The following is a 13,525-nucleotide window of genomic DNA, read 5'->3' on the forward strand; positions in this document are numbered from 1 at the left end:
TTATTGAACAGATAAACCAGTATTTTCCTATCTTACTTATAGTCCTCCGTATGCCATGCTTCCGATGGAGGCTCGCTTCAATTATTGCTATTGGAGAACACTGAAAGCGAAGCTTTCCAATAATGATTGCAGTGCATAAAATGTAATGACCAGATAAACCCTAACTTACACCATCTCTTTCATGCTGATGGAGACTTTAATCGTTGCTACACAGTAAATCATCATATTCGTCCAAAATACACCCAGTGCACTGAGCACCAATAGCTGCACTAATTTAAAAATATAATTTTTTTTGTGTCATAATTTACTTCAAAAAGGAAACATCAATTTTGCAGTTCATAAAAACTGTATATTATTGTAAGACTCAAATGTTAATTTTCAGACATTTCCACATAAAGATAGTATTTTCTTCAGGAGTGTATACTAAGATTTCAGCTGTTTTTCAACATTGATGATGCCTAGGTTTCATTTCAACCATAAAATGTAATCTGCTCTTTCAGTTGCTCATAAACTCCCTACAACTCACTAAATTCAGTTTCTAATTTGTGTTACTAAAACTAGGAATTGACTTGCTAAAGCATTTTGCTCCATGGTTGGAACATAGCTTAATATTAATGTCACTACCAGAACTTTTGAAGTAAAATACTAGTGAATGTTCACATTGCTGGATTGTTTGTGTTGAAACAAGCATCATTTATATATGCATGTAAATAATCTGTTTTGCTTTTATAGATGACCGGTTCATTTTGAAGCAAATGCCCCGTCTCGAAGTTCAGTCCTTCCTTGATTTTGCTCCTCACTACTTCACATACATCACTAACGCAGTTCAGATGAAGGTATGGGCTTTGTCCCGTGTATGATTTGATGTTGAATGCCTGACTTCAGAGGTAGTCATCGTATATGTTAGATATTTTTTATTAAGTAAACCTAACCTGTGTCAGAAAAGGTAAAATTTTTTGTGCATAAAATGTAAAGCTTAACTTGTTGAAATATGGAATTATGTGAGGATTTTCAATTTCGTAACAAATGTGGACAATTCAGGAAAGGCAATGATTAAATGTGTTTTTAAGTATTGTTCAATTTGTCAATATGTACATTAATAGCCTAGACAATCTGGATTTGTGGGCCAAGTAGGTTGCATGTATGTAATTCGATTGGATACTTCTAATCACAGATTACTCACCTTGATAATGTTTGCCGCTGCCAGACTAGATCCAAAAGATTTCACAGCAGTGCCCCTGTGTGCCGCTAGTTCGTGCATGCGGCTCTACATTGGCTTTGTTATGCCCTGGAAGTGATGGAGTGGATCCACATATAAATGCCACCCTGCATGCACACATCAGTTCCTTTCTCTCTTTTTTTTCAGTTGACGGTTTTCTACAAATTAATTTCCAGTGTACTCCAAATGTTCCATCACGCACCCTGAGGTGATCTGGGACCCAGGAGTGAAGCAGTACTTTGCCCAACATCATAAGAAGTTATGAACCTCCTGTAAGTCCCAGTGGAGGGCACGGGCCCATTCATGCCCCCGAGGCCACATATGTGATAGTTGTTTTTAGGTTAAGCTTGTCCGGTAAGTCGAAGCAGGACTCAACCCAGTCCCTCCACTTTCTCTCTAAAGAGAAGTCGCAAGGGCCTCAAAGTGCTAATCCATCTTGCTTCCAGTACCCAATTGGGGAGCCGTTTTCGCACCTGGTGCTGATTGCATCACAAATTCCCCAGGCAATCAGTGATGTTGCAGCATGTCTAGGCATTTGAGGAGACCATACTGCATACTTTTAGCACTCTTCCAGCTCTCTGACTTTGGGCTCTCGAAATATTCACAGTGGCCTTCAGTTTGGTTAATGCTGACAAATCTGTCCTCTGTGCTGTCTGAGCCCCTAGAACCCGTCTCGGGTTTTGCACCTGATTCCAGTACCACTATCCATTGAGGGATCGTTACCTACACCGGTCTGCCTTTCCTTTATGCTGGTCCTGACCTAGCTGGCGCGAGAACAGGATCTGATTCGGAAGTTTAACCCCAAGCTGAATCCTTCTCAACCCCTGCCAAGGTCGTGCCCCGACTCCTTGTACAGTGTGCCTCATATAATACACTTCCACTACTGTGGAGCCATCCTTGGAGGCTCTATCATATTGTTGATGCTGATTCAAATCAGAGTTTACCAACAGTTGGAGATTACAGTGGGGATTTACGCCAAAATTATGATGATGACTCTTTATACATGGCCTTATAAGTGGCCAATGTTTGATACTTCTGCTGATACAAGGCTGATTTCACCCCTTGAATCTCCAACAGGAAAGAGTCATTTCTCTGCTATTGTAATTAGGCGATCAGCTGAACCCCTGTTACTTCAACTGCCTTCTGCTGAAGTCAAGACAAATGCCCTTACTGAAGTTATGTACCCTGGACCGGCCTCATCTGAGCTCTTACTTCATTCATTGAAACCCTAACTGACATTCTTATGGCCATTCGGTGCATGTAGGAAGCAGGCTTTTTATGTAGTGCACGAAAAAGAAGTACCCTATGCAGAAAGTCCAGACGAGGCTTATCAGAGGGTAGTGTTAAGTATTTTTTGCCCACATGGAGAATAAATAAGACATTAAGACAATAAATGAGACATACACCAAAGAAGAATCCCTAGACCAATTTAGAAAAATAACACAGGTTTGATTTTTATATAATTTTAGACACCAAGATCATCGGAAACAGGTAAGTACTTTAGACGTTGTCAATTATTACAGTAAAAACTGTAGAAGTCACAACTGTCATATTTGAGGCATGAGCCTAGAACGCAGTAATGTTGTTCTATGGGAGAACCATCCACTGCATAGTACACTAACAGACAACTTACAGGACTGTTGTTCTGGACTTATAGTAAGTCGGGAGCAAGGTCCCAGAAAGCACCAGCAGTTCAGGTTTACCTGCCCTGAGGTGTCTGTGCGCACATGTGCTGTACGCAGTGATTGCCTCGAACTCTACACGCTGAAGTCAATGGGAAAAGTACCTGTAGGAAAAAGTCTACAAATGCGGACTGAGAAACCAGTCTGGCAGAACCCGGGGAAGGAGGGTGGGGGGGTGGGGGTGGGTACGGGTTTGGCTCTTGAGGGTCTCAAAACCACGAAGACACCGTTGGTTTATTTAAGCCCGGCTGAGACGCTTTAGTGTAGCTGCGTTTTGTCCGGCGGGTCAGTGAGTTAGAGGCTACCACAGTTCTTGGTGTACCAGCAGAAGATGGTAAAGAAACACAGAGGGCCACTCTCGATGTGGAGCTTGTCTCTCTTGAAGTTCCTTGATGTGCATGTAAGTTTCTGAAGCTGTCGTGTTCCGGGTATTGGTGCAGAAGCTCCTGGAGGGTCTAGCGGCTTAGTACTCGCTGGGGAGCTGGGGCTGACTTCTGGGAGTCCTCCTCCTGGGGCGCTGCTCCCTCAACGCTGTACTGGGCAGATGTGGCCGGTGCCTGCTGGTGCGGGGAAGTGGCTCCTCCACTCCAAGAGAGATGTTGCTGGGTTGATGAAGTGCTCAGCTGACCTCCAAGGGGTTGGGGAGGCTGTTCCACTTCTGGACAAGGCGGTGTTGGTGACTGTCTTGAGAGCAGCAGCAGTCAGGCAAGGTTTTGTGGCAGGTTTGGTGCTGTGGTACAGTTCTTGTGTCTTAAAATCTGATTTGTCCTTCTTCTTTCAGGCAAATGCATCTGAGTTCCTGGTGTCAAGGGGCCACCTAAATACTAAAATCTAAAAGAAATAGTTAGTTATAGATTCCTTACCTTAGAATCTCCCCCAGGCGTCAGACTGGATCCAGAAAGTTTTTCGTCAGCGTTCTGCTTCGTTCTCGAGGTAGCTACTTAGACGCCGCCCTCGCTGACGTCAGTTCTTTCTTTTTCCGCACCAGCAAACGCAGATCCAGAGAGATCGGTACCCCCAGTCAATTTTTTACTGAACTTTTTCTCGACTTTTGCTGACTTAGTAGTTAGACCTTCGACTCCTGGTGCACAAGGGATGCCCGGCGTTAAGGCTTGCGGTTCCTGCACCCGACTCATGTCGGTGACTGATTCGCACCGCCTGTGCCTCTACTGCCTGGAGCGCGACCACAATCCCAAGTCATGCTCCGACTGCCAGACCTTGGCCCCGAAGACTTTGCGGGAGCGGTCCTGAAAGCTACTTGAAGCCCGGTAGTCGGCTCCGCGCCGCTCGAGGTCCCAGTCGCAGAACCACCTCCACCCTTCGTCGGGGTCAGATAAGTCGAAGCACAAAAAGAAGTGGAAAAAGCATTGTTGCTCTTCGATTTCTCCCCGTCCGTCGGCCGACGCGACAAGGGATGCTGGTGGTGCCTCTCCCGCGGCTCTGCATGCGGAACCCGCTGGGTCGTCTCCGGGTTTCCCTCCCTTGCTGGGACCCGATGCGAACCCTGCACAGCTTCAGAGTTTCTACAAAGCGATGCATGCCATCTTTGGGCAGCCCGACTCTGCTGGAACGCCTTAATTGAGGGTTTCTAAAGCGCTAGAATCGACTCCCGAAGGAGTATCTCTGCGCTGTAGACCGCTGGGGAACCCGTCCTGGCTTTCCCTGTGAGATGGTCCCTACTGGGTATCTCCAAGGTGAAACCAGGCATCCCCAGCGTATGTGGGGGGCCGTTGTGGAGATGAGGCAAGCTAATGCCCAGAGTTGCCGAGTGTGATCCCTGGTTAGAGTAGGCACCGAGGCGAGAATTATCGAGTCCGCTGACCCTGGTCCACGACCCTGCCGCGTCGGGGATAGAACCCTGGTCCCGGGCCGTCCTCTGCTTCCAGGTCTGCCGCCTCTAACCAGTGAGCCACACCACTCCACCACTCCACTCGCCTTCGGGCCCCGCAGTCGGAGCGGCGCCAACAGGAATTTTTCTGCCCCTGTTCTACCCTGGCTCCTTGAGACCAGATTGGCAGCCAGACGAGGGTGAGGAGCACTGGGAGGGGTCTGGAGACCCTTTATCAGACCAGATGGAGTATGAGCAGGACTGGAGAGAGGAACTGGGGGATGCCAGACATTGGCATGTTGTCTCCTCCTACCGTGACGGAGGAGGGAGCGTCATATGCAGTGGTGTTGCATCGGGCGGCCGAGGCTCTCTACCTCGAGCTACCTACGGTGGCAATCAGAACTAGCCTCCTGACAGAGGTGCTTCAAGCGGCAGCGAGCTCTTCGGATCCCCTGCTGCTGTTTCATGAAGCCTTGACGGACATCCTTTTGGGCACTTGGTCCATGCCCAACACAGGGGCTCCTGTGGACAGATGATTGCTCGACGCTACTGCCGGGCCCCAGGCGACCCCACTTTCCTTTCCCAACACCACACCCCTGTGAGCTTGGTAGTCCAAGCCTCTACGGACAAGGGCGCATTCCCGCCGCACCCCCGGAAACGGGATCCAAAGAGCTGTATCAACTTGATAAGAAAATGTTTTCTTCCAACAGCTTGGGACTGCGGTTGGTAAACACTGCATGTCTATTGGGCCGTTCTACCCACTCTGTCTGGGACACGGTTGCGCAAGTGCTGCCTCAGTGCCCGGAGGAGTCCCTGGCCATGCTTTCTCGAGCCGTTGCTGAAGGGAGAGATGCAGCAAAGTTTTTGTCTGGATACAGCCGACACAGTTGGCAGAACAATTGCCACATAAGTAGCCCTTTGGCGCTACGCCTCGTTTTGTTCAACTGGTTTCTCAGGGAATGTCCAATCCACGCTTATTAACATGCCCTTTGAGGACTGTTGCCTTTTCGGCGTCAAGGCAGACAACAAGCTAGAGCGCTTTAAGGAATTTCGGGCTAAGGCCAGGTCCTTGGGCCTTTCCACCACCTGTCCTGCGCAGTCTGCCTTTTGCCTACGGAAGGGATGGCCCATTAAGCTCAGAGCCACAGGCCAGCGCAGGCTGTTTAGCCCCAGCGCGGCCGGGGATGTGAGAACCACTGCTGTGGTTCTGGGGGCCAGCGAGCGAGTCAATCCACCACAGCCCCCCCTGCAGCAGCCTCCAAACCCTCCTAGTCCGATCTTTCAAGGCCACCAAATGCCAGTGGGCTGCAGGATCCGCCATCATCTCCCCCACAGGTGCACCATCACGTCGGACAGGTGAGTTTTGCAAATAGTCCGAAGGAGCTACTCCCTCCCCTTCTAGACTACCCCTCCCTCCATGCCACCTCAATACAATTTTATGTCGGAGGATCACCTGGCTCTTCTTCAAGAGGAAGTTTCAGCACTCTTCGCCAAGGGTGCCATCAAGTGCGTTCCTGCCCCAGAAGCATGTCGTGATTGTTATTCCCACTACTTTCTGGTACCCAAGAAGGACAAAGGCCTGCGTCCTATCTTGGATCTCAGGAACGTCAACCGCTTCCTCCTAAGGAGAAGTTCAAAATGTTGACACTCGCTCAGGTCTTGTCTGCCCTCGACCCTGGAGAGTGGATGGTAGCTTTGGACTTCCAGGATGCTTACTTTCACATCCCTGTCCCGCCGGCCTACCAGCGTTACCAGCGGTCACGGTAGGCCACAAGCACTTTCAATTTAACGGGCTCCCCTTTAGTCTTACCAGTGCCCCTCGGGTGTTCATGAAAGTGATGGCGGTGGTCGCAGCTCATCTGCGCAGATCAGAGGTTCCAGTCTTCCCCTATCTCGATGACTGGCTGTTGAAGGCGGGCTCGCCCCAGGCTGTTGTCTCCCACCTCCAGACTACAGCCAACCTCCTGCATTCGCTGGAGTTCTCCATTAATGTGCCGAAGTCACACCTGACCCCTCTCAGAAGCTCCTCTCCATCTGAGCGGTTCTGGACTCAACGCAGTTTCGGGTTTATCATCCAAAACCGCGAGTCCGGGATATTCGAGCTATGATTCCGATCTTTCAGCCCCTATCCTGGGTTTTGGTCAGGATGACCCTGAGGCTGCTGGATCTCATGGCTTCCTGCATCCTGCTGGTCGATCATGCCATGTGGCATATGTAGGCTCTGCAGTGGGACCTGAATTTCCAGTGGGCACAGCATCAGGGAAATCTCTCTGATTACGTCCAGATCTCGGAGGGCACTGCACGACAATTGCAGTGGTGGCTAACAAACCAGGATTGGGTTAGCGCCAGATCCCTTTCCCTTCCCCATCCAGAATACACAGTGGAGACAGACACATCCCTTCTGCGATGGGGCGCCCACATGGGAGAGGCGGAGATCAGAGACCTCTGGTCTCCGGTGGCGTCCGACCTCCACATCAACCTTCTGGTGCTTCGGGCGATCCGTCTTGCACTCAAAGCATTCCTTCCCTCTGTCCTGGGAAGAGTAGTGCAGGTGTTCATGCACAACACCACCTCTATGTGGTTGTCTTGCTTCGCCTTTCAAATAATACAGGATCTCCCACACAGTGGCTCAAACACATGGCAAAGCAGGAGACATAACACAAAAACACCTAGAAAGGGTTTTATTTTACACAATGCTCTCTAACATAAAGGTTTTCCCATATGCCAAATGCACAACATTCAAATATATATATATATATACACACACACACACTTGGTAAATGCAACAGTTAAATGCATGAATAATACTAATGAATAAACAAGCACCAAATAATATGAGATAAGACTCAAGCAGATATGATGGGACGTCCTGCAAGAGATCAGAAAGAAATACACACTAAATCACAAAGAAAACACCTCAAATGATCAAAGCCACTGGCTACACAGCACAATGGCAATAATCAAAACTAAATCACCTCAAATGACCACAGCAATGAAACCATGCATCACAATAGCACTAGTCAGAAACAGATCACCTCACCAGATTGTTCACTTGACATCCTTGTCAATTCTTGCTGGGGGGCCCGTTCACAGCTGGCTCGGACTCTCGGCTGGGATTCAAGTTCCGTTTGTCTTGCAGCAGTAAGTCTACTCTGTAAGTGAGCTCCCAACTCAGCTGGCAGCAAACCTCAGCTTTATAGTCTCAAAACATACACTAGAAGGTTCGAGAGTTTCCTCCCCGCGCCAAAGGAATCTTACTAGGACTGGCCAGCTTTCAAGCAAGCATTCCATGGCAGAAAGGAGTTTCCACGTCCCCTCTACATTTTTGCATGTTCCAGCCTTTATCTTGACGAAGCTCACGAAAGCCTTTCAGGGTCCATTAAACAATCTCTCACAAAAACAATCCTTGCACATGATTAACCCAAACAACTTGCACGCAGATAAAGCTCAAGCCAGGCAGTCAGAATTCAGGATGACATGAGGCCATGTCAAAGCCAATAGTAATAACTTAATAATGCTACCAATGAACAACACAATGCACATTTGTGCACCACTGCTTATAGCATCACGTACATCATCTCTTAATGTACAACACAGTGCACATTTGTGCACTACTGCTCATAACACTGCACTTTGAAACCAAAAAGTACATTGCACACCTCTCTCTCATGCTTTGAAATGCACATCCCACACATTCTGTTCTTGGCAGGGCTGTTCTACTCTGACAACTCCCACTGAAATACTGAAAGATTACAAGAAAGAAACCTTTCAAAGAAACAAGTCATATGGAGGACGTCAAACATTCAGGCTAGGATAAAATAAGACACCAAAGTCAATTAAAATAGTGGTAGTCAAAGGTCATCACAGGGTGTCAGACTACAAGGAGTGCCTCTAGCAGTACAGAGGTACTGCAACAAACAGGGTGGGTGGGGTTATGGACCCTATGTCAAAAGGCCCTCTGCCTCTGGACATGGCTGGAACATCAGGGCATATCTCTGGTGGTTCAACACCTGGCAGGTTCTCTGAACGCCAGGGCGGACGAACCCAGACGCAGTTGCATGATGGATCACGAATGGCGTCTTCACTCAGAGGTGGTGCAAGGTCTCTTTCAGCAGTGGGGAGAGCCTTGGTTAGATTTATTCGCCACCGAAGAGAACGCGCAATGTCAGCAGTTCTCTCGTTGGAATTTCCAAGGCGGTACTCGCTAGGCAACGCTTTTCGTTGCAAGTGAAATTGCGGTCTTCTATACGACTTTCCGCCTATACCACTTCTGCCCAAAGTACTGAAGATGATCAACCACGACCAGGCCAAAGTCATTCTTGTGGCTACGGATTGGGCACGAAGAGTCTGGTATCCCAAGCTGCTCAACATGGATCCGACTGCCTCTTCGGGAGGATCTTCTGTCGCAGCAGCAGGGGTTGGTTCTCCACCTAAACCTGTCCAGCCTCCACCTCCTTGTGTGGAGATTGATCGACAGCAATTAACGTCGTTTAACCTGCCTCCCTTAAGTCTGTGGTGTAATCTTGGCAGCCAGGCGTCCCTCCACTGACGGTATACTCCTCCAGTGAAATACATTTATGGCATGGTGCACAGCAAAGTCTGTGGATCCCCTTTCTGCCCCTCTTTCTGAGGTTCGTCTTTTCCTTCTTTCTTTGGCCAAGGAAGGCTCTGCTCTGGGCACTCTTAAGGGCTACCTCTCAGCCATTTCAACCTTTCTCAGGCTACCCGATCAGCCTGCTCTTTTCAAGTCCCAAGATTTCTTAAGGGCATTACTCATCTTTTTCCTCCTGTTCCCTTCGTAATGCACCAGTGGGACTTGAACTTGGTCCTGACATACCTTATGTGCGCTCCCTTTGAGCCACTGAATAACTGTCCTCTCAGACTTCTCACTTTGAAAACTGCCTTTCTGATGGCCATCACCTCTGCGTGCAGGGTGAGTGAGCTGCATGCTCTGTCTTCTAAGCCTCCCTTTCTAGCCGTCCTAAGAACTAGACCATCCTTTCTTCCTAAGGTGGTTACTTCTTTCCACATTGGCCAAACCATCACTTTGCCCACCTTCTCTCCACCTCCGCATCCTTTGAAAGAGAAAGAGAGGCTCCACCGTCTGGATCCAAAACGTGCACTTTCTTTCTACTTGGATCACACCAAACAATTCCAGGTGGACGACCAGCTCTTTGTTGGTTACATGGGCGCTAAGATCGGGCTGTGCACAAACTGACCATCTCCAGGTCATTTTGTGCATTAAAGCCTGCTATTCTTTGGCTAAGAAGGAGCCTCCAGTGGGGCTGCGCGCCCATTCCACCAGGGCGACAGCAGCCACCACTGCTTGAGGTGCCGGGTTTTTAGGAACCCGGTGGTGCCAGGGGGTAGCACCCGAGGACCTCTGAGTTCTCCCTTGTTCCGGACCACAGAAACACGGAGTCTTCTAGTTACCGTCAAAGATCAAGTTTTATTGGTAGCTACCAAGTAACACGTGTCCCAGAAGTACACCACACGGAGTGTAGGTTCTCGGGAGACTGTTCGTTTTTACAGAACCAGCCGTCTCCTTATATACAAAAATAATAGCTGCAAGCAAGAATTCCTGAGTTTATGATATGGCTATACACATATTTCTACAATAATACAAAGAGCAGAGTCATGTAAGCAAGCCCATATTTTAGATGTCCAGTTTGTTGATAGATTACCCAGTTAGGCCTGGAACTCCCATCAGATATCGATGAAACATTAATAAAGGAAGGCACAACCCAGTCATAAAACTGGCCATAAACAAGGAGTGTGGACAGGTGCATGTTTGCAGAAAGCATGGTCTGTATGTCGTGAATGGTTCGTGGAATGTTATGTATTGATGCTATCGTATTCGGCCACTGGGCGAGGAGCTGCCCAAACAGGTTTGGCCGAAGGCAATGGAGTCAGTTGGGACAGGTCAGGGGGAAGTCACGAAAAGGTGGACGTGTCCCTCTTGATCAAGCTCGACCTTTAATTGACTTAACATGAGGGCAAGATACAAGATGGATGCCATTCACAAAATGGAGTTTTAAGGGATGGGGACGGAAACTACGATTTTGGGGTGTTGGCAACCCTCGATTGTGACGCAAATACACAGGAATGATGTCCTAATTATTATCGGTTCATAGATACCAAAATCGTCTTGGTGCGTTGAGGTTTTGTGACACGGGTATTGGACCTCGATATCGTGAAAACACCAGGGTCCGGATTTTTGAGAACCCCTCTACATTTTTGCATGTTCCAGCCTTTATCTTGACGAAGCTCACGAAAGCCTTCCAGGGTCCATTAAACAATCTCTCACAAAAACAATCCTTGCACATGATTAACCCAAACAACTTGCACGCAGATAAAGCTCAAGCCAGGCAGTCAGAATTCAGGATGACATGAGGCCATGTCAAAGCCAATAGTAATAACTTAATAATGCTACCAATGAACAACACAATGCACATTTGTGCACCACTGCTTATAGCATCACGTACATCATCTCTTAATGTACAACACAGTGCACATTTGTGCACTACTGCTCATAACACTGCACTTTGAAACCAAAAAGTACATTCCACACCTCTCTCTCATGCTTTGAAATGCACATCCCACACATTCTGTTCTTGGCAGGGCTGTTCTACTCTGACAACTAACACTGAAATACTGAAAGATTACAAGAAAGAAACCTTTCAAAGAAACAAGTCATATGCAGGACGTCAAACATTCAGGCTAGGATAAAATAAGACACCAAAGTCAATTAAAATAGTGGTAGTCAAAGGTCATCACAGGGTGTCAGACTACAAGGAGTGCCTCTAGCAGTACAGAGGTACTGCAACAAACAGGGTGGGTGGGGTTATGGACCCTATGTCAAAAGGCCCTCTGCCTCTGGACATGGCTGGAACATCAGGGCATATCTCTGGTGGTTCAACACCTGGCAGGTTCTCTGAACGCCAGGGCGGACGAACCCAGACGCAGTTGCATGATGGATCACGAATGGCGTCTTCACTCAGAGGTGGTGCAAGGTCTCTTTCAGCAGTGGGGAGAGCCTTGGTTAGATTTATTCGCCACCGAAGAGAACGCGCAATGTCAGCAGTTCTCTCGTTGGAATTTCCAAGGCGGTACTCGCTAGGCAACGCTTTTCGTTGCAAGTGAAATTGCGGTCTTCTATACGACTTTCCGCCTATACCACTTCTGCCCAAAGTACTGAAGATGATCAACCACGACCAGGCCAAAGTCATTCTTGTGGCTACGGATTGGGCACGAAGAGTCTGGTATCCCAAGCTGCTCAACATGGATCCGACTGCCTCTTCGGGAGGATCTTCTGTCTCAGCAGCAGGGGTTGGTTCTCCACCTAAACCTGTCCAGCCTCCACCTCCTTGTGTGGAGATTGATCGACAGCAATTAACGTCGTTTAACCTGCCTCCCTTAAGTCTGTGGTGTAATCTTGGCAGCCAGGCGTCCCTCCACTGACGGTATACTCCCCCAGTGAAATACATTTATGGCATGGTGCACAGCAAAGTCTGTGGATCCCCTTTCTGCCCCTCTTTCTGAGGTTCGTCTTTTCCTTCTTTCTTTGGCCAAGGAAGGCTCTGCTCTGGGCACTCTTAAGGGCTACCTCTCGGCCATTTCAACCTTTCTCAGGCTACCCGATCAGCCTGCTCTTTTCAAGTCCCAAGATTTCTTAAGGGCATTACTCATCTTTTTCCTCCTGTTCCCTTCGTAATGCACCAGTGGGACTTGAACTTGGTCCTGACATACCTTATGTGCGCTCCCTTTGAGCCACTGAATAACTGTCCTCTCAGACTTCTCACTTTGAAAACTGCCTTTCTGATGGCCATCACCTCTGCGTGCAGGGTGAGTGAGCTGCATGCTCTGTCTTCTAAGCCTCCCTTTCTAGCCGTCCTAAGAACTAGACCATCCTTTCTTCCTAAGGTGGTTACTTCTTTCCACATTGGCCAAACCATCACTTTGCCCACCTTCTCTCCACCTCCGCATCCTTTGAAAGAGAAAGAGAGGCTCCACCGTCTGGATCCAAAACGTGCACTTTCTTTCTACTTGGATCACACCAAACAATTCCAGGTGGACGACCAGCTCTTTGTTGGTTACATGGGCGCTAAGATCGGGCTGTGCACAAACTGACCATCTCCAGGTCATTTTGTGCATTAAAGCCTGCTATTCTTTGGCTAAGAAGGAGCCTCCAGTGGGGCTGCGCGCCCATTCCACCAGGGCGACAGCAGCCACCACTGCTTGAGGTGCCGGGTTTTTAGGAACCCGGTGGTGCCAGGGGGTAGCACCCGAGGACCTCTGAGTTCTCCCTTGTTCCGGACCACAGAAACACGGAGTCTTCTAGTTACCGTCAAAGATCAAGTTTTATTGGTAGCTACCAAGTAACACGTGTCCCAGAAGTACACCACACGGAGTGTAGGTTCTCGGGAGACTGTTCGTTTTTACAGAACCAGCCGTCTCCTTATATACAAAAATAATAGCTGCAAGCAAGAATTCCTGAGTTTATGATATGGCTATACACATATTTCTACAATAATACAAAGAGCAGAGTCATGTAAGCAAGCCCATATTTTAGATGTCCAGTTTGTTGATAGATTACCCAGTTAGGCCTGGAACTCCCATCAGATATCGATGAAACATTAATAAAGGAAGGCACAACCCAGTCATAAAACTGGCCATAAACAAGGAGTGTGGACAGGTGCATGTTTGCAGAAAGCATGGTCTGTATGTCGTGAATGGTTCGTGGAATGTTATGTATTGATGCTATCGTATTCGGCCACTGGGCGAGGAGCTGCCCAA

The 13,525-nt window shown here is 48.3% G+C and overlaps 1 protein-coding gene across 5 annotated transcripts in view; it reads left to right on the plus strand.

Annotated features, from left to right (window-relative positions):
* The window catches only part of PIKFYVE (phosphoinositide kinase, FYVE-type zinc finger containing), a 2,266,845-nt gene that overhangs the window by 2,057,955 nt on the left and 195,365 nt on the right, over nt 1–13,525 (plus strand). For all 5 annotated transcript variants that reach the window (XM_078680343.1, XM_078680347.1, XM_078680342.1 and 2 more), the window contains one exon: nt 733–836. In XM_078680343.1, coding sequence (XP_078536469.1) covers nt 733–836 — 104 coding nt within the window. The remainder of the gene's footprint in view (nt 1–732; nt 837–13,525) is intronic.

Source organism: Lissotriton helveticus, chromosome 3_1 (genome assembly GCF_964261635.1).
Source record: "Lissotriton helveticus chromosome 3_1, aLisHel1.1, whole genome shotgun sequence".
In the NCBI taxonomy this organism is placed as follows: domain Eukaryota; kingdom Metazoa; phylum Chordata; class Amphibia; order Caudata; family Salamandridae; genus Lissotriton; species Lissotriton helveticus.